This window comes from Antechinus flavipes, chromosome 2 (genome assembly GCF_016432865.1).
Source record: "Antechinus flavipes isolate AdamAnt ecotype Samford, QLD, Australia chromosome 2, AdamAnt_v2, whole genome shotgun sequence".
NCBI classification, from domain to species: Eukaryota; Metazoa; Chordata; class Mammalia; order Dasyuromorphia; family Dasyuridae; genus Antechinus; species Antechinus flavipes.
Genome location: NC_067399.1, coordinates 502,253,667 through 502,277,965, shown reverse-complemented (window position 1 = coordinate 502,277,965; position 24,299 = coordinate 502,253,667). Strand labels below are relative to the sequence as shown.

The 24,299-nt window shown below is 34.6% G+C and overlaps 1 protein-coding gene across 2 annotated transcripts in view; it reads right to left on the bottom strand.

Annotated features, from left to right (window-relative positions):
- Positions 1–24,299, bottom strand: part of ABL1 (ABL proto-oncogene 1, non-receptor tyrosine kinase) — a 190,834-nt gene that overhangs the window by 19,183 nt on the left and 147,352 nt on the right. For both annotated transcript variants that reach the window (XM_051980219.1, XM_051980220.1), the window contains exons 3-4: positions 23,917–24,212; positions 13,925–14,197 (exon numbers count right to left, since the gene is read on the bottom strand). In XM_051980219.1, coding sequence (XP_051836179.1) covers positions 13,925–14,197; positions 23,917–24,212 — 569 coding nt within the window. The remainder of the gene's footprint in view (positions 1–13,924; positions 14,198–23,916; positions 24,213–24,299) is intronic.

Here is a 24,299-nt window from a genome sequence, read left to right as displayed (position 1 = left end):
GTGCAGTTTTAAGCTTTGATGCTTTAACACATATTTATTAAATATGTATGTAAATAAGTAGATAGATATATAGAAAATGGTTAAAAGATGCAAACATTGTTTTTAAAAGAAGAAGTGCAAGCTTATTAACAAGTATCTGGGGAAAAAAACCACTTATGAGATCACAACTCAGGCACATCAGACTGGCAGAGGACAAAAAAGAAAAATGACAATTATTGACTGTAGGAATGTAAAGAGGAAGATAGGAATGTTGATTGGTAAAGTTGGTTAAGTTAAACTTGTTAAGAAGTTCAACAGTTCTGGAAAGCAATTTGGAATTACACTGAAAATAAACTAAACTATACATAGCCGCTGAAACAGCAATACCACTTACAAAGATTATACCCCAACAGAGATCAAAGAGATGGAAAGGACTCAGATGCAGAAAGATATTTACAGAAGTAGTTTTTTTTTTTTTAATAGCGAAAAAATAAAACACAAAGTGAGTACCCCAAAATTGGGGTATGGTTGAATAAACTATGTTACATCAATAAAATATTACTGTGCTATAAGAAAAGAAAGGTGAAGATTCAAAGAAACCTGATCAATACAATGACCAAACATAATTCTAGAAGACTGATGATAAAGCATCTCTTGGTGATGGATTACAGGTATAGAATAAGGCATAAGTTTTTGGACAAGACCAATGCAATGAAAATTTCTTCTGTTTTACTATCTTTGTTCTAAGGGAGGCTTCTTAATGAGGGAGGAGGGAATATGATGCAGGTAGTGGAGGAGAATGATAATAATGCAGAAAAAAGTTAATAAAATATAAAAAAGGAAAAAAAAGTACCCAAAAGTGCAGAAAGATATTCCAAAGGGGGCAAAGGTGATATAGGCAGTGCTGGTACTACAATGCTAAAGTTGATACTGACTTAAAAAAAGGACAGCATGATGCTGTGGAAAGAGTATTTGTCTTGGGAGTCAGGAGACCTGAGTTTGAATCCTGCCAATACCTACTAGCTAAGTGACCATGACTAAATCACTGAATCTTTCCAAGTCCCCATTTACAAAAAGGGATTAATAATTTCTGCAGTACGTACACAAGCCTGATTTTATGTAGCAAGAATTAAATGAGATAATTTATGTGTAAAGTTCTATGTGTCTATTAAAAACTTGGATTTCAATTAAGCAACATAAATACCCATCTAAAAAGGAAAGAAATAGTAGTCCTTCAGTTAAGATCTAGTTTTCTCCCTTTTGAGACCAGAGTGAAGTTTTCTGACTACTTACTCTCTCTGACTCTTATCACCAATCACCTAAAGTTCTATTAATTCTATCTTCATGGCATTTCTCTTCTGACATTACTACCACACAGGCCCTCATCACCTCATATCTTCTTGTTATCTACTTCCAGTTACTCCCCACTCCAGCTCACCCTCCACTCAATTCTTAAACTGATCTTAAAGTACAGGACTGAGCACATCACCTCCCCTATTCAATAAATCCAATAATTCCCTATAAACATTGTCAATAAATATAAAATTCTCTATCTGGCATTCAGGCATTCAAAGCATTTCAAAACCCCTAGAACCCTCATCCCATTCTAGTCTTATTACATCTTATTCTCCTCCATGTCCTCTGTGATCCAGTGACCCTAGCTGGCCTCCTTGCTTTTCCTTCCAACTTCAAACTGAGCATTTTCAACAATTGTCTCCATGTCTAGAATTCTCTCCCCCCTCACTTCTATTCTCTAACTTTATTCAAGTCCCAGCTAAAATCTCACCTTTTGAAAAATAAATATTTTATTTCATTAAATATTTCCCAATTACATGTAAAAAATTTATATTTTTAAAATTTTGAGTTCAAAAATCTCTCCCTCCTTCCTGTCCTTTCTCCCTTTGAGAAGGCAAGCAATTTAATATCAATTATACATGGGAAGTCATACAAAACATATTTCCATATTAACCATTTTATATAAGAAAATATAAAATAAAACAATAAAAATAAAGAGAATTTTGAAAAAGTATGTTTCAATCTGCATTCAGAGTTCATCAATTCTCTATCTAGAGGTGGATAGCACTTTCCATCATGAATTCTTTGGAAGTGCATTGATCAGAGTAGCTAACTCTTTTACAGCTATTCATACTAACAATATTGCTATTACTATGTACAATGTTTTCCTGGTTCTATTCACATCACTTTCCATGAATTCATATATCTTTTCAAATTTTTCTGAAACCATTCTGCTCATCATTTCTTTCTTTCTTTTTTTTTTTAAATAGCTTTTTATTCACAAGATATATGCATGGGTAATTTTTCAGTATTGACCTTTGCAAAACCTTCTGTTCCAACTTTCACCCTCCTTCCCCTCAACCCCTCCCCAAGATGGCAGATAGACCAATACATGTTAAATACAATATATGTATACATATCCATACAGTTATTTTGCTGCACAAGAAGAATAGGACTTTTAAATAAGGTAAGATTAACCTGAGAAAGAAATAAAAACTGCAAGCGGATAAAAACAGAGGGATTGGAGATGCTATGTAATGGTTCACACTCATTTCCCAGAGTTCTATCTCTGGGTGTGGCTGGTTCTATTCACTATTGAACAAATGGAACTGATTTGGGTCATCTCATTGTTAAAAAGTACCACATTCATCAGAATTGATCATCATATAGTATTGTTGTTAAAGTACATAATGATCCCCTGGTCCTGCTCATTTTACTTAGCATCCATTCATGTGAGTTTCTCCAGGCCTTTCTGAAATCTTCCTGCTGGCCATTTCTTACCGAACAATAATATTCTATAACATTCATATACCACAATTTATTCCAGCCATTCTCCAATTGATGGGCATCCATTCAATTTCCAGTTTCTAGCCACTACAAAAGGACTGCCACAAACATTTTTGCACATACAGGTCCCTTTCCCTTTTTAAAAATCTCTTTGGGATATAAGCTCAGTAGTAACACTACTGGATCAAAGGGTATGCACAATTTGATAACTTTTTGCTGCTCATCTTTTCTTATAGCACAATGTATCTATTTCATCATGATAATTATACTACTACTTGTTCAGCCATTCCTCAATTAAAAGGCATCATCTCAATTTTTAATTCTTTGTCACCACAAAAAAAACAATCATTATAAATATTTTTGCACAAATAGATCTTTTTCCTTTTCCTTTGATCTCTTTGGAATATAGACCTACTGATTCAGACCAGTTCCAATGGTCTTGTGATGAAGAGAGTCATCTCCATCCTGAGAGAGGACTGTGGGGACTGACTGTGGATCACAACATAGTATTTTCACCTTTTTTATTGTTGTTTGCTTGCATTTTGTTTTCTTTCTCATTTTTTTCATTTTTGATCTGATTTTTCTTGTATATCATGATAATTGAGGAAATATGTATAGAAGAATTGCACATGTTTAACATGTTGGATAACTTGCCATCTGGGGAGGAGGGGAAAGGAAGGGGAAAAAAATGATTATTAAAAATAATCTATGCATGTTTTGAAAATGAACAGCTTTAATAAAAAAAAAAAAAACCAAAACTGGTTTTGAACTTCAAGAGAGAAAGTTGGAATGATTACTTAAAACTTAAAATAAGTTTTAAAATAAATCCCCTATATTCAATATATGTTCTCTTAAATTAAAAAAAAAAAATCTGGCTCGGGAACAAAAAAATAAGGAATACAGACCTACTACTGGTATTGCTAAATCAAAAAGTATATATGGCCTTTGAGGCATAGTTCCAAATTGTTCTCTAAAATGGTTGGACTAATTCACAACTCCACCAACAGAGACCCAATCTTTCTATATTCCTCCAGCATTTGTCATTTTTCTTTTCAGTCATGTTAACTAATATGACAGGTGTGAGCTAATCTCTCAGAGTTGCTTTAATATACATTTCTCTAATCATTAGTGACTGAGACTACTTTTTTAATGTAGCTATTGATAGGACTAATTTCTTTTTCTGAAAACTTCCTGTTCATACCCTTTGACCATTTAATCTATTAGGGAATGAGTTTTGGATTTTTTTGTTTGTTTATTTTAAATAAATAAATTTTGCTCAGTTCCCTAAATATTTGAGAATTAAAGCCATCATCAAAGAAATTTGCTGAAAAAATTTCCTCCATCTTTGTTTTTGTTCTAATTTTATTTGCATTCGTTTTTTATTTACACAAAACTCTTTTAAATTCATGCAATCAAAATTATCTATTTTACATCCCAAGATATTTTCTATCTTTTGTTTTCCCTTACCCACAGATTTGATAGGTACCTTTTTTTTACTTCCTTAATTTCCTTTTTATATTATCCTTTATCTCTAAATCATTTATTCATTTTGATCGTTATCTGTATATCGTATAAGAAGTTGGTCTATGCCTAGTTTCTGCCAAAGTGCTTTCTCATTTTCTCAGCAATTTTGTCAAATGTTGAGTTTTTACTCCCAAAGTTTGGCCCTCTGGATTTATAAACTCTCATTTTCTATAAGAGTTCTCTTAATGTTAGTACCTTCCAATAATTATTTCCAATTTATCCTGTATATATCTTACTTGTATGTAATGTTTACATATTATTTCCCTCTTTAGACTTTAAACTCCTTAAAGCAGGACTAGTTTTTGCCTCTCTGAATCTCTGGGACTTTGTACAATGCCTGATACATATTAGATGATTAATAAATGGTTATTGACCAACTATTAAGTGTTTCACAAGTATCTTTTAATAGGTTTCTTTTCTTACTTTATCATAACAGATCTATTTCAAAGTGGTGTGGTATTTCAGCTGTTTTTGAATAGCTCTTAATGATACTCCTATCATATTACCTCCTATTTGAACAGTCTGTGAACAGGATAATTTCTACTAAGGGCCACAATTCATTACATAGATGAAGTGGATTTAAAAAATGATATCAAAGTAAGGAACAGAAAGGAATCTGTTAATGATAAGATATTGTGATGCTGTGGAAAGAACAAAGGATTTGGAATTAGAGAATCCTGGTGCTATAACTCTATTACTTCCAACCTGTGTGATTCTGAGAAGTCACAACTTCTCTGGACTTCAGTTTCTTCTATAAAGTGAGGAGCTTAGTAACTACTAATATTCCTTCCAATTTTAAATCTATGATCCTATGAACACATGAGAATTATCTACTTTAAACTCTGGGAGGTGACTATAAACCATTACATAGAATTCCCAATCCCTCTATTTTTGTCCGCCTACATTTTTGATTTCCTTCACAGGCTAATAGTACACTATTTCAAAGCCCGATTCTTTTTGTCCAACAAAATAACTGTTTGGACAGGTATACATATATTGTATTTAATTTATACTTTAACATATTTAACATGTATTGGTCAACCTGCCATCTGGGGGAGGGCATGGGGGGAAGGAGGGGAAAAACTGGAACAAAAGGTTTGGCAATTGTCAATACTGTAAAATTACCCATGCATATAACTTGTAAATAAAAAGCTCTAATAAAAAAAAAAGAAAAAACAAAAACAAAAAGAAAATAATTATCTGCTTTAGCATGTTCATTTGAATGAAAATTTGAGTCTTCAAAAAGATATAAAAACACCATGTTCAGAATGTGCTAAATAGCCATATCCAAACCCTTTTTCCTCTTTGCCTGAAACCAAGATGTCCTAACCTGATGGTGCCACCTGATGTTCAATGTGTAGAATTGCCTGATCTCAAACTCTATTGTCCTTTTGGAAAAGAAAGGAAGAAAAAGTCTATCTGTCATGTTTTCACTTCTACCCCCAACCTTCTTCTTTTTTTACTATTCAAATTATTATACTTCAGACAATCTCTTTCTCACTAAAGAACTCTTCTTTAACATTTTCCCTTTCTTCTCCTTTTCATTCTCTTTGTGGATTAAGGAACCTTAAAGATCACATAATGCAATCACCTCATTTTACAGATGAGGATACTGAGGCTCAGAAGATATAAATAACTTGCTCAAGAACACAAAGGTAGTAATAATGGAGAGATGCTTTAAAAAATAGATGTGAAATTCTGCATATATTATCAGCTATATTGCATGTGCTGGTATTTCTGAATTCAGTTTTTTGTCTCAAAATCTCACAAAGTACTAGAGGGATATATTCAGAAATAAATGTAATATAAAAATAAAAAGTATCAATAATTTTTTTTAAATAAAAAGGAAAGACATTCATTTGAAAGTAGCATGTGAGAACAGAACTAGGGAAGTGACTTGCTAGAGTCACACAGCTAGGAAGTGGTAAGTGTCTGAGGCCACATTTGAACTCAGGTCTTCCTGATTTTAGGACCATCTAGCTGCCCCTGGAAAGAACTTTTATTATTCTAATGACTCCTTAATTCCTCCTCTAAGCCTATCTTTCCATTCAAGATACATTTTAAAATTATTTATTCAATCTCACTGTTTTTTCTATTTTGTTCAATTACTAATCCTATAACAATAGTATTTTCCACCATTATTCACTATAAATGTACAGTTTCGTTACATTTTATGCTAACTAGACTTTCATAAGCCAGCCTAAGAACTTAATCACTAAGTTTTATCACTGGAAAAAGTGTTTGAATGAAATGAAGCATGTGAAGATTTTCTTCTTATCCATGGCTTCTTTGGGGTAAAAGGCAGTAACAGGGTATAGACATTTTTGTCACTTTATTTGTATAATTGCAAATTGCTTTATAAAATGGTTGGTGAGTAAAAATATATTTCTCATGACTTCGTGTATATGTGTGTGTGTGTATATATATATAAATGAATATTACATTTCTTGCCTTCTAGTGGGTAGGAAGAAGGGTAAAAAAGAAGAAAAAGAACTTGGAACTGAAAATAAAAAATAAAAACAAATTTTTTAACATTAAAAGACTCTGAAATTGTTTGTCTTGTGTGTATTCATAATTAATTACTATAATTAAGATAGAGCTTATCAAATAAATTCGATATAAAGACTTTTGCCCTTTTGAACACTCCCCTTCTTATAAAAGGTACATTAATTTTTTTCTATACATAAGTTTTTAAATTTCATCTAACCAAAGTTAATTTATTATATATTATATTTCATATAACTATATGTAGCATATTTCACATAATAATTTATTATATATTATATCTCATATAAATATTCATATTTATCTTTTATAATTGCAGCTATCTCTTTTTTGGATAAGGATCCATCTCTTAGGGATCTTAAAGCATAAATTCCTCAGAACTCTCCCAAATTCCCTTCAAAAAACTTCAAAATAATACCTCAAAGTGAATTCTGGACCAGTAGAACCAACAAAAAGATGAAATGAAGAAATTTTCCAGTCCAAAACAACTTAGCAGGTTAAAAAGAAAGATCTCATTGAGGTGAAAGTGGAGCATTGTCTAATACAGGCTCAAGCCCTGACAAAACAGCAGTGATTTGGTTGGGAGTTGGGGAGAAAAAGAGATTGAATCAACAGCAGCAACAGCAACAACAATAATGTCCAGAACTCTCAACTCACAGACTGTAAAAGAGTTAAATAAAACTGGTCAAAAGGATATTATAGGGGATATATTTCTGGCACTGGGTATAGGATCACAGTCCCAAGGTAAGGAAGAGCAGTGGTAACAGGAGTGGGGTCCTTGGACATGGTTCTAGGGCAAAAAAAAGAGTGCTTATGATCACTCACAGACCAGAACACAGTCCAGGAGAGCAATGATCACATATCTTTTTAGAACATACCACTTTCAAAGAACTAAAAACTTAGACACTCATTGAATTAGCTCTGAAAACATAGCATGAAAAACCTGAAACTTGGGACAGTGCACCTTCTACCCCAAGAACAAAGAACAATTTTAACATGAAGTTAAAATCAAGAAATAGATTGGAAAACAGTCTACTGTTTTCTGTAGAAAAACAGTACTGTTTTTCTGTTGACTGGATCTGTATCTCAAAGAGATTATAAAAGAGGGAAAAAGACTATTTGTGCAAAAATGTTGGTAACAGTTTTTTTTGGTAATGGCAAGGAACTGGAAAATGAGTGATGCCAATCAATTGGGACGTAGCTGAATAAGTTATGTTATATGAATGTAACAGAATATTATTGTTCTATATATAGAAACAATGAGCAGACTGATTTCAAAAAAGAATAGAAAGATTTACAGGAACTAATACTAAGTGAAGTGAGTGAAACCAAAAGAACACAGTAACAAGAAGATTATGTGATAATATTGTATAGATTAAGCACTCAATAAAGCTTTATCCATGATTATAACTTGCTATATTTCCTAACAATATACTGAGATAGTTAGGTGGTAGAAAGGAAAAGTTTTCTGGGCCTGGAGTCAGGAAGATGGAATCTTACTAGCTGTGTGACTGCTGACAAGTCACTTAAAAAACAAATTCTATTTGTTTTCAGTTCCCTCAACTGCAAAATGTAGGTAATAATAATACCTATCTCCCAGGATTATGAGGTACAAACAAGATAATATTTATAAAAATGTTTATAGTGCCTGGTACCTTATAGACACTTAATAAATGCCTGTTTCCTTCATTTCCCACTCTTATACCCTTTGGAACTGAAAGGGTTTCCAATCAGTAGAAATGTTTACATATCATTCTAATTAGAGTCCTGAACGAGTTAGCTTCTCCACATTTGGAACTACATCCTATATGATATGGCTAATAAGTCCTAACTCTTATTTCTTTAATTCCTGTTATTTTTAGAACTGCCTTTTACCAAACTGAACAATCTCTTTTCCTCTTACCTCTCCCCACTCTTTCAATCCTACTTAATTCAGCCTTTGCACTCTCCATCCCTATTGTCTCTGGTCTCTTTTTCCACAATGTGTCTTCTACTACTAAATTCCCATTTATCATAGCTCTATTCTCACATTACATCCACTCTCTGCTCTTCACTGAAACTCAGCTTTTTTTCCCTGAAGTAACCACATTTTTGGTACCCTCACAAGGTAGAGTGTTTTTCTCTTATACTGACAAAAGATATTAAAAAGGAGGTGAGTATAGTCTTTACCACTTTCAGGAACCCGACCTCCCCCTCCCCGCCGATAGCATCACTCAGCAATGACACAAAGATGATAACTTTTATATAGCAATTTAAGCTTTTCAGAGTGCTTTCTATTTGATCTTTATAACTCTGTAAAGATGGTACAATTATTATCCTCCTTTTACAGATGAGGAGTCTGAGGGCCTCAGAAGGGCTAAATGTTTTATCTGTGTTCATACAACCAATGTCTGAGGGTTGAAGCCTTCTAGAATCTATGTCCAGTACTCCATACTCATTTGAGACTGAAGATCCCACTCCTGCGACTCTGAGCTCTGATGAGCCAGCATCTTACCTTATCCTACCTGGGATCAGATTCTTAATGATACTTTCTGACCATCTCCATGCTATGCTGCAAACACAGAGGTCCTCTCCTTCTATCCTCCCCTCCCTTCTAATTCTAACTGTTAATGGTAATAAAATTAATACTACAGTTCCTAGTAAGTCTATGTCAATTAATTCTCTGTTGCTACAGTTACAATTCTCCAGGACTTCCTGTCCCAAATCCTACTCCAGAGCTACCATTGTCTAGTACATGCTTTCTTTCTCTATTAGAATGTAAGAAGAATTATAATCTAGAGGGCAAAGACTGTTTTCCTTGTTCGTATTTTTATCCCTGGTGTTTCTAGCATAGAAACTAGAACACAGGAAATTTAATAAATGCTCATTCACTCATTTATTCATAATCTACCCACCAGGTTAAGTTGTTTCATACTTTCATCTTTCCTACAAAATCCTTGTCACTATTGTCTAAGGACTTCTAACTCACTCTTTCTTATCCACAATAAATTTAGTACCTGGCTATTACAAGCAGCCAGGTGGCTCAGTGGAGAAAACACTAGGCCTGAACCCAAGAAGACCCGGGTTCAAATCCTGCCTTATATACTTATTAGATGTGTGATCCTAAGTAAGTCAATTTGTCTGCTTCTGGTTCTCCAACTAAAATGGAGATCATAGTGACACCTGCATTATGAAGTTGTGAAGATCAAATGAGATATTTTGTAAAGCACTTAGCACAAGGCCTGGCACATATTAAATGCTAAATAAATGCTTGTCTCCTTCCCCTTTTATTCCAATTCCTGGCCCTTTTAAAGATCTTAAGTCTCCCACCATTCCTCATCTCCAGTTTTCTTCAACTATACACAGGAGTATATGTCATTACACATAGGAATGTATACATTAGATGTCCCCATTTCTCATAATGGGATTTGTGGACCAAGTGGGTTTTCCAAGACCCACTCCTGCTTAGTAACTGCCCTACCCCACTGCCTCAACAGCGGTCCCCACCCTGTACAACACAGAACACCCCTTTCTCTGAGAATTCCTTGTTAGTAAGATTTCCCAGCTTCCTTCTATATCTTAAGACAGCCAAAATTTAAGATCATGATTTAGGATTTAAGATTGACCACCCAAAATCAAAGACTAGTTTTTCAGTGGGAAAGATATATAAGTACAGTGGATAAACAGAGACTATAAACTGGCATTAAGTCAACCCTGCCCTAAGGGGACGTCATTCTTAAACCAAGCCCAGAGAATTTTCATCTTAAGATGCCTTCTACATAAGAATCAATCCTTGTTACCAAGATCATTCCCCTCCTGAAAAGTCATACATCTTTTCATCTCTTCATCCCAACATGATTCTACGCATAGTCTGCTACTCTACCTTAGCACATCATTGTCTAACATTATCTCTCTATTGAAAACCACTTTTTCAGGATAGACATACCTCAAATCCCCTGTCAGGGACAGGGACAAAGAATTCTAACTGCCTCCACCCCATCTCTTCTATTTCATTGCACCCAGGGATATTGCCAGTGGCCCTGATTTATGTCTTATGACTGGATTCCAATGACTCCGGAGGAGAGTAAGGCTTCTAATTTTACATGGTTCTATCTCATTTAAATCCAGTTCACTTCTAAGTCAAGGCAACATCTTTTTAATGTCATTGGTCCTTTGCAAAAAAGGACAAACAACAATAATAATCTTATTTCAAGGACTCATACTCCCCAATCTTTTCTACTCTAGTTTTCCTCAGTTCCTTGAGATGATTCTCATGTGGTATGGTCCTCCCATTATTCTTGTTATATACCTCTGGCAGCCTCCAATTTAGTTTAGTAAACTGAGGTTCATGAAAAGTAAAGAGGAATAGCAGAATAGTATTATCTCCTACTTTGGATTTGTCAGCTGAAGTTAGTTAGGAAATTCCCTGTTGAAATTTCCTGCTGATAACATAAAAGCCAATTTCACTGTGTAGGTGATACATTATTGTGTCCATTTCCAGAAAGAGGGGCAACATCCAAGAGCTTCTACTTCTATTCTAAAACCTAGTCTCCCTTGATAACCTGTACTCTGTTGTTTAGTCTGTGATAGTCTAATAAAATGGAAGCTTCCCTCAAGAGCATGAGTCAGAGGGCCTGGGTTAAAATTCTGATCTACTACTCCCTGCTGCTATCAACTTGGGCAAGTTATTTAATCTTTCTGGGCCTTGGTTTCCTCATTATAAATTGAAGGGGTTGAACTCAATGATTTCTTTCCGGTACATCTACTACTCATTTTAACCAGTAGGAATAACAGTTTCCCAGCTTTCTAGTGATGCTATTAAAGGAAAATTCCAGTTACATTAGCATAATCTCTAGAAAGAAAAATATCTGAATTGCTAATTATAGAGAATGGGTCAAAAATTCTTTTGAAAAGGATTAACAACCCTGGGAGGCACAGAGTGTGGTAGTTCCAGTCAAGAAACCTACATTCTATTTCCAAGTTTTCTTGCCCACAAAGTCTCAGTTTCCTCATATAAAAAGGTTTAGATTATATATGTGGTTCTTTTAATTCTGATTTTCAATGACTCTAACTTCTACTTTAATTTCTTTCTTTTTCATGAGTGAGTAGTAAGATATTTCTTCTTTTTTCCACTTGTAGTTTTCTATAAAAAGAACTGAATCTCCATTTTCTTGGCAATTCAACATAATCACAATTCAGCTAAAGGAATCAGAAAATAATGTTGGCGGACACTAGGGGACACTCTACTCCCAAATAAAGCCATATAATCACAAGATTTAGAAGTGGAAAGGACTTCAGAGTTCCACACTTTTAAGGAGTTAAATTGAAAATTAAAAACCTTTCCTTGAGGGCCTGACAGTTAAAAGAACTTCAAAAGAAAGCATTACTCTCTGAAAATCACAAATGCAGAGCATTTTTCTAATAAGTTGAAATCATGGCCAGTAATAAAGTGTGAGGATCAGTCACAAAGTCTCTTGTATCACATGGCTTTAATATAATCTTGCCGTGTCTCTAAGGAAGAGAGACAATATTTGGAGATATCTTATGCAGCTCACTTTCAAAGAAGGTAACACAAGCCACTTGGAATAACTCTTAAAAGATCCTAACTCTGAAAAGTTTTTCCTTCTTTGAAATCTCAAGCATAAAAACCAGTTACCTAATACCTGCATTTAACTGAAATTTATAACTGCTAAAGAACTTTTCAAAACTTGATAGTCTCCAGTACCAATTGATAGCAGTGGCAGAACTTGTAGCCAAGAATACAATGAAGATTCCCCATGCTTAATGGGGAAATTCTCAGTCCCGCCACAAATAAGAGAAAAGGGCATTCATCAACTAAGAGTTGTGACCTCTCTGCTGTAAGTGTTCTCTAACCTTAGCTCCCTTTCCCCTGGACTCTATATATACTTGTGAGAGAATATGCCACAGACTTCTGGGGGGTATATTTTATACTAATAGTTATTATTGTACCACCTTAGTAAATATGTCTTTCTAAAAACTTTTTAAGGTTGACTGACAAACACACAGTTGCAAACTTAAGACCTGGTAAAACTCCACTGAAAGCCAAACCTCTATGGATAAAGATAAACACCCAAACTTATTCCTCAGTGATTAACATACTTTCACCCTGTAAAATTATCCAGTCCCAGAATATCTGAACTTCTGATTGCTACTGTTCAAACTCCATTCTCCAATTTTCACTGACCTCCTTATTCCTTTCTCAACCCAAACCCCAACTTTAAATTCCCAGTTTAAAGCATAGCTCTCTAGACTACCTGGTCAAAAGATAACTATTCTTAAAGCTTTTCCTTTCTTGCTCCTTTCATCTTCTTGCACTTAACTAGAGTCTGGATCCATCCTGATGCCCCTGCTATCCTGGTAGTCTCTGACACAAAAAACATCCTGGTGCAGGCCCTCATCATGTCACAGTTTAACTATTGCGAGTTCTCTGCAATCTGTAATCCAGTGACACTGACCTTCTTCCTGCTCCTCAAACATGATACTATCCAACTCTGATTGTTTTCACTGGATGTGTCCATGTCTGAAACATTTTCCTTTCTTATCTCTGCCTCTTGGCTTCCATTGCTTCCTCCAAGTTTCAGCTAAAAGCTCACTTGCAAGAAGTTTTTCCCAGTCCTCCTCAACATTAGTGTCTACCTTACCTTAGAGAATACCTCCAAATTATCCTGTCTACATCTTGTTTATATTTTGTTTTCCCACAAGACTGTCAATTCCTTGAGAGCAGGACAGATTTTTCCTTTTTATCTTTCTTTAAATTCCCAGCATTTAGCACAATAATGAGAATGGTAGAAGTTTAATGTTTGCTAACCAACTGCCTGAAATGATTAATCCTATTATACCCAAGAATCTTAGCCATTCTTACCTCTACCCATGTGTGCCAACACATTAAAATTGGATAATTCAATCCTTAGAAAGAAACATAATAACTAGAAGAACTGAAATGAATAAACTGGCACAGACTTAACTTAAAGTTTGGGCTTATTCAAGATGGGACAATTTCTGGCTGTGCTGTTTTTCATTATTTAATAAAGTAACTATGTTTAAGTTACACATCAGCAGCCATTCTACTCACAATAAGTATAAAACATATAATAAAAGTATTTTTTGTACTTACCTTCAGGGTTTTCACAGCTACAGTTAAGCTATATTTTTTCCATACACCTTCATACACTTCTCCATACTGCCCTCCTCCAAGTTTGTGTTTCATGGTGATGTCTGTCCGCTCAATTTCCCACTTATCGTAGTTAGGAGACACTCCATATATGGTGGGTTTGTTTCTTTTGGGAGCTGGGTAATGCAGAGTAGTGATCAATCCATCTGCCACCGTTGAATGGTGATGAACCAACTCTGCCAAAGTATTAAAGCGGCTTTCTGAAGAGACGTATAGCTAAAGCAAGCAGAAAATGGCAGTCTGTCAGACAACATAGACACAAAATAAAAAGATCCTAATAAGCCTCAATTTAATACTATTACTTTTACGATCAGGCTGGTGTGTGTGTGTGTGTGTGTGTGTGTGTGTGTGTGTGTGTGTGTGTGTGTGTGTATTTGGGGGAGTATCACTTCCTACCCCACTTTCACAAGCCCACCATGCCTCTTTTACTAAAACCTTTGCTGTAGCTTTCTTCTCATTTGTATGGGCAAAGATTCCTGGTCCCTCAGATCAGAGAAGTAAATTTTTGCCTTGCCTTACTGGGACCTAAACTACCAGGATGTTTCCTGCTCCTTAAAGCTCCCTTCTATGTGTTAAGTTCCTTAAGGTTAAGGATACTTGCTTGTACTGTATTCCCAATGCCTTGAACATAGTAATCACTTAATAAATACTCAGTCTTCTATCTTTATCACAATGAGTATACAGATGGGTATATCTCTACTGAAGAATAGTTGAAAAAGATATTGTATAGGATGCAAAGTTTATGAGAGGAGGATAATGATGGAGAATACACCCATAAATGAGAGATCCACAAAAACAACTATCTTGTCTTACCCTGAAGAGTTCAAATTGCATTATGGGTAACATAAAGAGGTATGCAAATAGAAAATCCTCTGCCTGGGGTTCAAAGCCTTTACAACAGATACTACTCCCACCCCCACCTTGCCAGTCTTCTTACATTTCCCATCTCCTTCATGTGCTGTGATATTGGCTTCCTAGTTGTTTCTCAAACAAGATACTCCACACCTCCCATCTCCAGGCATTTTCAGTAGCCATTCCCTACATCAGATATATACTCCCTCCTTAACTCTATCTTCTGGCTTCCTTCAAGTCCTAACTAAAATTCCACTTTCTAGAGAAATTTATGGCCAAAGAAGAACTAGAGAACATTATGAAATGTAACATGGATAATTCTGATTACATTAAATTAAAAAAGTTTTTCACAAAGCCAGTGCAATCAAGATTAGAAGGGAAGCAGAAAGTTGGGAAATAATTTTTATAGCCAGTGTTTCTGATAAAGACCTCATTTCTAAAATATACTGAGAACTGATTCAAATGTATAAGAATGCAAATCATTTCCCAATTGATAAATGGTCAAAGGATATGAACAGACAATTTTCAAATAAAGAAATTAAAGCTGTTTCTAGCCATATTTAAAAATACCTGAAATCACTACTGATTAGAGAAATGTAAATTAAGACAACTCTGATATGACTCTTCACATCATTCAGATTGGCTAAAATGGCAAGAAAAGATAATAATGCTAAGAGTTATGAAATATATGAAATCCCCAATGACTCATTTTTTTTTGCTCTTTGGGTCATACATCAAACAGTATGGCTCCAAAGTTTACAAATCCCAGAGGTCTGGACCCTCAAAAAATAAAGCAATAAGAAACAGGATTGTCCAGGAATCAAAAGTATTTCTATAAAGAAAGTGGGAGAAGTATTAAGTTCCCTTCCAATTAAACTGATCATGGGAAAGCACAGAAATTTATAATGCAAAACTCATATCACTTTCTCTATTTAGAATCTCTAACATTATAAGACTGCTATAGGGTAAAAAAAAAGTCTATGCAGATTAGAAGGAAAAACAGGGTGTGGGGGATGGAAAGGAAAAAGAATGAAAAGAAAAGAAGAAGGAAGAAAGAAGGCAAGGGGTTAAGAAAAGCAATTACTTGAGTGATGATAGTTCTGTGTCTCTTAATTTAAAATGAGTAAAAGTATTGCTTCCTAATTTAAGAAAAAAATGACTATTTAAAAATTCCTCATAATATATATACAAGACCAAAGATATATCTAACTACTTTTGACTACCTGCTTACTGATAGCAATTAACTTTACAATAAGTAGAAGGTGGCAAGGCTTGCATAATATTCAAAAAGAAGTAACAGCAAAATGTTCGAGTCAATCTAGACTTAAAACCACAAGAAGATAAAAATTAGTTATGATGGCAAGGATAGTTTTATGCTTTTGTTCAAGTTAAATGAATTACAAATGAATTATAGACTTCAGTGTCTTTTTTGAATCAATCCGTCTAAATTCCAAAACATAAAATTTTCGGCCAGAAAGTATGTTTCTCAAAAAAAGACAGGAACAAGTCACTAACATTTACAGACATAAGTCACTAAATAACATTTATAGACATGAATATACCATTCTAACATGCTATTTCTGTTAAATGATAATACTCTTTGAATTGCTTAGAAGGGGGAAGTGAAACCCAAGCATATATACCACTAGATTTCTTCAAAGCACATAAAAAGAAACCACAAAGTGAATTGTTCTAGTGATAACATGAATCACATATAAACACAGACATCCAAAACCTGACAATCTGAAAGAGAAAAAATTGATATGTTGGATTTCTGAAATTTGTAGTTTGATTAACGTGCACACACACAGACACATACAGACAGACATATAATGTTCCCTTCCATATTAGGTACTAACAATATTACCATGGTTTATGCAGAAAATTAAGTGAAAGATAATGGACATTTATAATCCCTTCTTCTCTCAGAAAAAACCAAGAAACATCTAATTATTTCACGAAAGGGCTAATAATACTCCCAATTCTTCCTCTTCAGTTAGCTCATATTGTAATTTTCAACATTATGGAGAAAAGGCAAGGATATACAAATTCCACAAGATATTCTTTAGAATAAACAAATCCCTGGTAGTAAGCTACATGGAACCACAGGGGACAGAACATGCATGCATATGGCTATAAGAGATGGGAAGAATGCTCATTGTCTAGTTTCTCCTGGTTATAGTATGGAGCACAGAATCTATATACAAGAAATTCTACCTAATACATTCTTTCTGTGGCACAGAATCCTTTTTATAGTTCCCTTAAATCCTTATATGTATATACAGATTTTGTTCTTAGACCTCTTTTCTTTCCTCATAGGCTACTTTGTTTAAGAGATTTCTGAGTTACGGCAAGTTCCACAGAGAAGATCAACATTATCCTTTTCAATAATTAAATTTATAGTTTCTGTGACTTATTTCCTCTTCCACTATAAAATTGATATCCTAAAACTCATTAAATATTAAAACTACCGTCTTACATTGTATATTCTGTTCATGACCATTTCCTAATACTCCAGTCTGGTATCCTCCCCTTCTTCAATTCGTATTATGCTCTCTGGGGAAGAATTTTGCTGATGATCTGCTATCTGTAATAGTAATTCATGGTATATTCAGAGAAGGAAGTGAAATTAGCAACTATGAATGACCTGTTTCTTTGACTTTGAATATTCCATACATACAACACATTTTCAGGACTATTTCTTTCTAATCATTCCAGTAATCTAAAAGCTGTCCTTGTAAAAAAAAAAAAAAAAATCAAAACTACACTTTACAACCAGATCCAGAAGCTTAAATGAGCTTAACTTGTGCAGTATTGTGCAAAACAGAATACTGCTGTCACACTTTTTCCATACAAAGTTTATAGGCTGCTTTGTCCCAGAGCTAATGCTCCCTTGGGATCTTCTATATACTATTAGGAAAGCTCTAATGGTGTACTGAAGCCAGTGGACAGTTCTTAAGAGTCAACTGTTATATTTTAAACATGTGTATGTTTATATATGCATATGTCTATGCATGGAAATATTTGTTGATATATTTACAATAAACGAGAACCCACGGGGGGAAAAAAAAAAAAGTCAACTGTTAAATTTTCAATGAGAACATTTTCACCTCAAAAATTGGCAAAGAACAAATCAGGACTAGAATTAACTTTTAAAGTGTAACATATATACATTTGCCCTCCCAAGAGAGACAGTTGTTAAAATTTACCAGCATATCAATGTTATAAATTCAATTCTTACACTAATTTTCCAGGTTTTTCTGCATGGGAAGATTCAATTGTACTTTAGTAAGCTTTGCTCTAGTTCTACTACATCTGCTAAGAATTTTAAGATAGGTAAAGTTCAGAAATTCAATTCCTAGGAAAGAGGAATAAAAATTCTAAATTAACACTACAAGGAAGTGCTGAAAAATTGAGAACTATAATGAACTTGAATAAGTGAAAATATAGTACAGAGGAACCAGAATATTTAAAAAAATGAACAAACCAATCAAAACACAAGTTTCAAGATTATTCTCATGCTGGTCCTAAACTTCAAAAACATCCTAAGAACTGTGATAAAATCTCAGTAATCTTTGTTATGAAAACTGAAGATATTTTAATGCCAGCCAGAAATAATGATTGCTCAACTTGGTTAGTGAACAGAAGAATAAAAGCTTCTAATTCAAAACAACAAAAAGCTTTTTTGGAATAGACTAGTGGCCCAGGACTGGCAGCTTTGGATCAGATGGTTGGAAATGGAAATTTATAAACTACTTTATGAAAGCCCAGGAACACAGAGAGAGATGAGCCAAGAGGGTGGAGGCAAAAAGAAAAATCCTTAGGGAACTTAATTGCAAATTTGCTTTACCCTAAAACATTTTTAAAAGATTAGCTAATATGAAAAAAAAGAATAATTAAGCATAGTCAAACTCAGCCTATCCTTCCTAATCACCCTTAAAAATTTCCCTTTGGAAACTTGCAAAAGACTGTATCAAAGCTCTGCTATGTTAGGCATACTTTTAATGCCAAGCAGCAGTTCCACACATTTTTGTAATACCTCTCCCTTTCTATGCTGTTTTCACTCACTCACAGGATGTGATTCTACCAAAGCCATTCATCCCAACTGTGGTTACTAAATTCCGCAGAGGAGCTAACTAATGACACTAAAGGCTGAGGTGTTTCCAGGTGCTCAGACAGATGAGGGGAAAAAATCCTTATTTGGGGGAAGAAGGGCAAAGATGAGTACCTAGAAATTCAATCTGTTACACAGGGGTGAATATAATCAGACAAAAGTAATCCCCTGTAAGGAGTCTGGAACAAAAGGAATCTGCTTGGAATACTACTAGCTTTTATATGGAGGAGGCCACGGAATTAGGTACCATCTTCTATGATTCTCAGTCTTTGGCAGTTATTTTTTAAATTCTTTTTTCTCTGACCAATATTTTAAATCACCCATCAAATAATAGATTGTCATAATATGTCACAATTTTTTGCATCCATTCTTAACAATGCTAATCAAACATTTCGGGGTAGAGGAGGATGGTTAAGGGTAGTGGTGATGCAGAACATTTTCTTTCCTAATTTCCTAAACTAATATGCAAGTTTGCTTAGGACAAACCCAAACTGAGTGCTGCCCTGGATAAATATCAGTAATGGGATCTAGATATTCCCCTTCAGAAAGTTACCCTGAGGTGGATGAGTCAGAACAACTCAAAGCTAGTGCTCCTTGGAGCAGTAAATCCTTGTTGTTTATTCTTCCTTCTCCAAAAGGACCATAATATCAGCGAGGTAATACCATGACATGCAAGTGAACTAGATTTAAGTGAGGGAGGGCTGTGTAAAGCTTTCTTTCTCTTCCAAAGCCACCTGGGTCCAGTGGCCAGATATAGATCAGGACCAATGGAAATGGCCCTGCCTTGGGAAGAATGGCCAACTGAAATAGTCTGATAGTAATTAGACTAATATCCACTTGCCGAAACAAAGCTCAGAATGGAGGCCTGAACTGAATATACAAAATCAAACCACTAAGAAAACTGTAAGAAGATGAAATAAAATGCCTTTTGCATTTTAGGCTAGGAGGGAAGCAGAGGCCATAAAAGATAAGATAGGCAGTTTCTATTCTATGAAACAGAAAAGCTTTTGAGTGAACAAAATCAATGCAATATGGATGTGAAGAGAAACTGCTGAATGGGAAAACTATGGTTGCACAAGGAATCTGTGATCCAAGATTTACAAGGAATGAACACAAATACAGCCTGTACTTGCTTTGCGTAAGTAGCCATTTCACAGCGCCTGGCAGCTCTGGAAACCCTCAATCAGAGGCTTCAGTGCCCAGAGCGTGACCCCCTACCACTGATCTGGCCCCATGTAGAATGTAATTTATGGAAGATAATTGCTTATATGTAAAATGAAGAGTCATTTCCCAATTGATCAAAAGAGAGGAATAAAATGACCTTAAAAGAATTGTAAACTATTATACTTTGGAAAGACTGCTCCAAATCACTGAGAGAAATATAAATCAAAATGACTCTGAAGATTCCTCTCATACCCAGCAGTTCTTCCATGTGAATTTTATCATTTTGATGTCAGTAATTTGAGTGGTGTAACATTAACCCTTCAAGTGGGCAGTATTGCCATTTTTACTACATTGACATTGCCCAAAAGAGAGTGAATGTTTCGTCAATTATTTGTCTTTCTTTCTGCAGAATGTTTTATCATTGCATTCATATAAACTTTCTGTGTGTTGACTGGTTAACTACCACATATCTTTGCAGTTTATAGTTATTTTTGATGCATTTTCCCTTATGGTTTCATCTTAGTTTTTGTTATTATTATATTTTTAAACTGATGATTTTCTATTGTACATTGCTGTACTTTTTATCTTAGTTGGTTTCTTGGCTAGTAAACTCTACAAAGAAATTGGATATATTTCCCAAAGTGTCAACACCTCCAAAGGAGCACCTAGATAGAAAAGCCTAGCTCTACATTTCAGAAAGTGATGAGTTAAGGACTACTATATAGAATCATATCATGTATTAAAATTCACCAAAGTCTAGTGCACAAAGGAACTGTATTAAATGAGGCTGAAAACTGGAAAGAGAAGAACTTAAGGAATTTATTCATCATCTCTTAGTTTAAAAAAAAAAAAGCAGGACTCCAGCCTAACATTTCAAATTAGCAAGTTGTTAAAAAATAAAATACTAGTTAGGTTAGCCTAGAGAAATTATACACTGACTCTTGAGGTTTTAATTATCCCAGTTAAGTTTTCCAGGTCCAAATCTCTTACAAATAAACCACTGGGATAAAAGTAAATACATAAAAGCAGTTTTAGAGACCCAGATAATAAACCATATATTTCAAGAATTATCTAAATGAACAAAAGTCCAATATAGCAGAGCATTAGTACAATTTTTTGGGAACTGTAATGAGATAATGATTGTAGTCAGCACTTTCATAAAGAATGAAAATCCTTTTCTAATAAATGAACTGTCACTTTTCCAAAGGAAGAAATATGAACTGTCAACAACCATGTGAAAAAAAATGCTCCAAATAACAGATAATTAGAAAAACACAAATTAAAACAGCTGATATTCCACCTCAAAGCCAACAGATTGGTGAAGTTGACCAAAAAAAAAAAAAAAAAAAGAAAGAAAAATTACAATTGATTGTGGGAGAAAAGGCACATTAATGCATTGTTTGTGGAACTATGAATGGTTGTAAAATTCTAGAAAATAATTTAGAACAATGTCCCTAAAGTTATTAAACAATCTATCCTTTTATCAAAATATTCCCCTACTAGACCTATTGCCTAAAAAAATTAAAGAGGAAAAAGATCCTTTTGTATAAAAATATTCATAGCAGATTTTTTTTAATAGTAGCAGAGAAATGGAAAATAAATGGGTATGCTTCTATGTTATATAAATATAACAGAATATAGCAGGAGTCAGCAAATCTGGACAAATCTATTTTTATATGGCATATGGCATACAAGCTAAGTTAAAAATATGAAAAAGATTCCTAGATCATAGGTCATACAAAAACAAGCAATGTGATGGACCTGGCCCATGGGTCAGACCCTAGAATAGAGTACTACTCTGTAAGAAACTATGAAATTGACAGTTTCAAAAATACTTGGGAAGGCCTAAGTGAAGTGATACAGAATGAAATCAGCAAAGCTAGGACAATGATTTATATCTAATAACATTATAAAGAAAAAAACTTTAAAAGACTTAAGAATGCTGACCAATGTAATGAGTAAACATGATTCCAGAGAGGTGGTGATGAAATTTAATAGAAAGACGGAGGACTAAAGATGAAGAATAAATTATAAATTTTCAGCTATACAGCCAATGTAAGAATTTGTTTTGCTTGACTACGGATATGAGTTAAAAGGGCTTTGTTATTCTTTCCCTTCCCCCATGGGACTGGAATGTGTGGAGATGGAGCAAGATGATGTAAGGATAAGGGAACAGAAAAGGGAATAGAAAAGAGGACAAAGGAGGAAAAAGAGGATGACTAGAGGAGGAAGAGAAAAGAAAAAAAGACTGTCATTGCAGAGTATTTTTTTTTTTGGCTTCCTAAATTAAGTGAAAAGAATAAAAGGAACGTCAGAAAGAAGTCCAGACTAACAGAATCACTGTGAAAGTTGCAGGTTGTTCTCATTATATATTCAAAAAGAAAAGCAGCCTATAAAAACAGAAGCCTAGAGTTTCATGTACAACCCCTCTTTTTCTGTGTGGGGTATGGGGTGTGTGTGTGTGTGTGTGTGTGTGTCTATGTATATGGAGGGAGGGAGGAAGGGAGAGAGAGGAAGAGAAAGAGGAAAGAAAGAGAGGGAGAAATAACTATCTCTAAAATCATAGTTAACATTTATATAGAATCTACTTTGTACCAGGCATTGTGCTAAGCATTTTCACAAACATTATCATTTGATTTTCACAGGAAACCTACAGGATAAGTGCTATAATTATTCTCATTTTACAATTGAGGAAACTGGGCTTAGGAAATTTGCCCAGAGTCATACAGCTAATAAGAGTCTGAGACTGCACTTGAACTCAGTTTTTCCAGATTCTAGCCCAGTACTCTGTCAATTATAGTATCTAACAGACTACATATACATAGTCCTACCTATCTATCTGGATGTCCATTTTATTTGATGTTTAAATTCAGATTAAAAATATAAATTAATTTTTAAAAAGAATGGAAATTTTTGCTACCATCCACAAAATGAAAGCTGAAATGTACTCCTAACTGGACATTATGTATGATGCAAAAAAGAGGATTTCTCTAGTTTAGGGCTTTTACCCTATTTCTGTCCTTCAGTCTGGTGAAGACATTGCTTTGACCTGACAAGAGACCTGAGACTGAATTCTAAATTTGTTAAAAACTAACTGTGAGACCTCAGACAAGGCACTCCTTCTCTGACTTTGTTTTCTTTATCTGTAAACTGAGGGAGATGCCTATGTAAAGTCTCTAGTTTCTTTGTAGCTATGATAAATTTATTATCCTATCATAAAAACATATATATGCATACATTCTCATACATATGCACACATATGCATGCATATTACATGTATAAATACACATTAAAATTTTTAAGGTACAACAACACTAGGCTATTGCCATTGTTTAGTTGTGCCCAACCCTTTATGACTTTGTAGAACATACTATATATGGGTCTGTTTGAAGGGGTTTGGGGGTTTTTTTTTGGAGGGAAGAAGGGTAGGAAGAGGGTTTGACAAATATACTAGAGTGGTTTGCCATTTTCTTCTCCAATGGATTAAGACAAACAGTGGTTAAGTGATGTGCCCAGAATCACATACTTATTAGTAAGTATCTGAGGCTAGATCTGAATTCAGGTCTTCCTCCAAGTCCAGAGCTCTATCCAGTAAGTCATGGAACCACTCTTAACAACACTGAGGGTGGGGATGGGGATGTGTGTGCTATTATTATTTCCATCTCATAGACAAGAAAACTGAGGCAGAAAAAGGTTAAGTACTTTGTCTAGAGTCATACAGATAGTAAGTATATGAGGCCAGATTTGAACTTTTAAACACTTTTTGTTCCTATGGCTCCATCTCAATCTTCTCTGGAAATCCTACCTTTCCATCAGATGCTGTATTTATCCTGTAGTGGTACACCCTTCCTTCATATCTTAGTGAAATGGACCGCTGGCCTGGGCTGCTCTCACTCTCTCGAACAAGAAAGCTGCCATTGATTCCACTGCTCAGCAGGTATTCAGCAGCATTTCGTGACACAGGCCCATGGTACCAGGAATGTTTCTCCAAACTGTTGACTGGGGTGATATAGTTGCTCGGAACCCACCCTTGTCCATTTTTGGTTTGTGCTTCACACCATTCTCCATTGTGATTATAGCCCAAGACACGGAGCTTTTCACCTTTAGAAGAAAAACAAGTTAGATATGTCATCATCTATAGGATTTCACATCAGTATTCTATTTTATATCTAATTAATCTTATGCAGT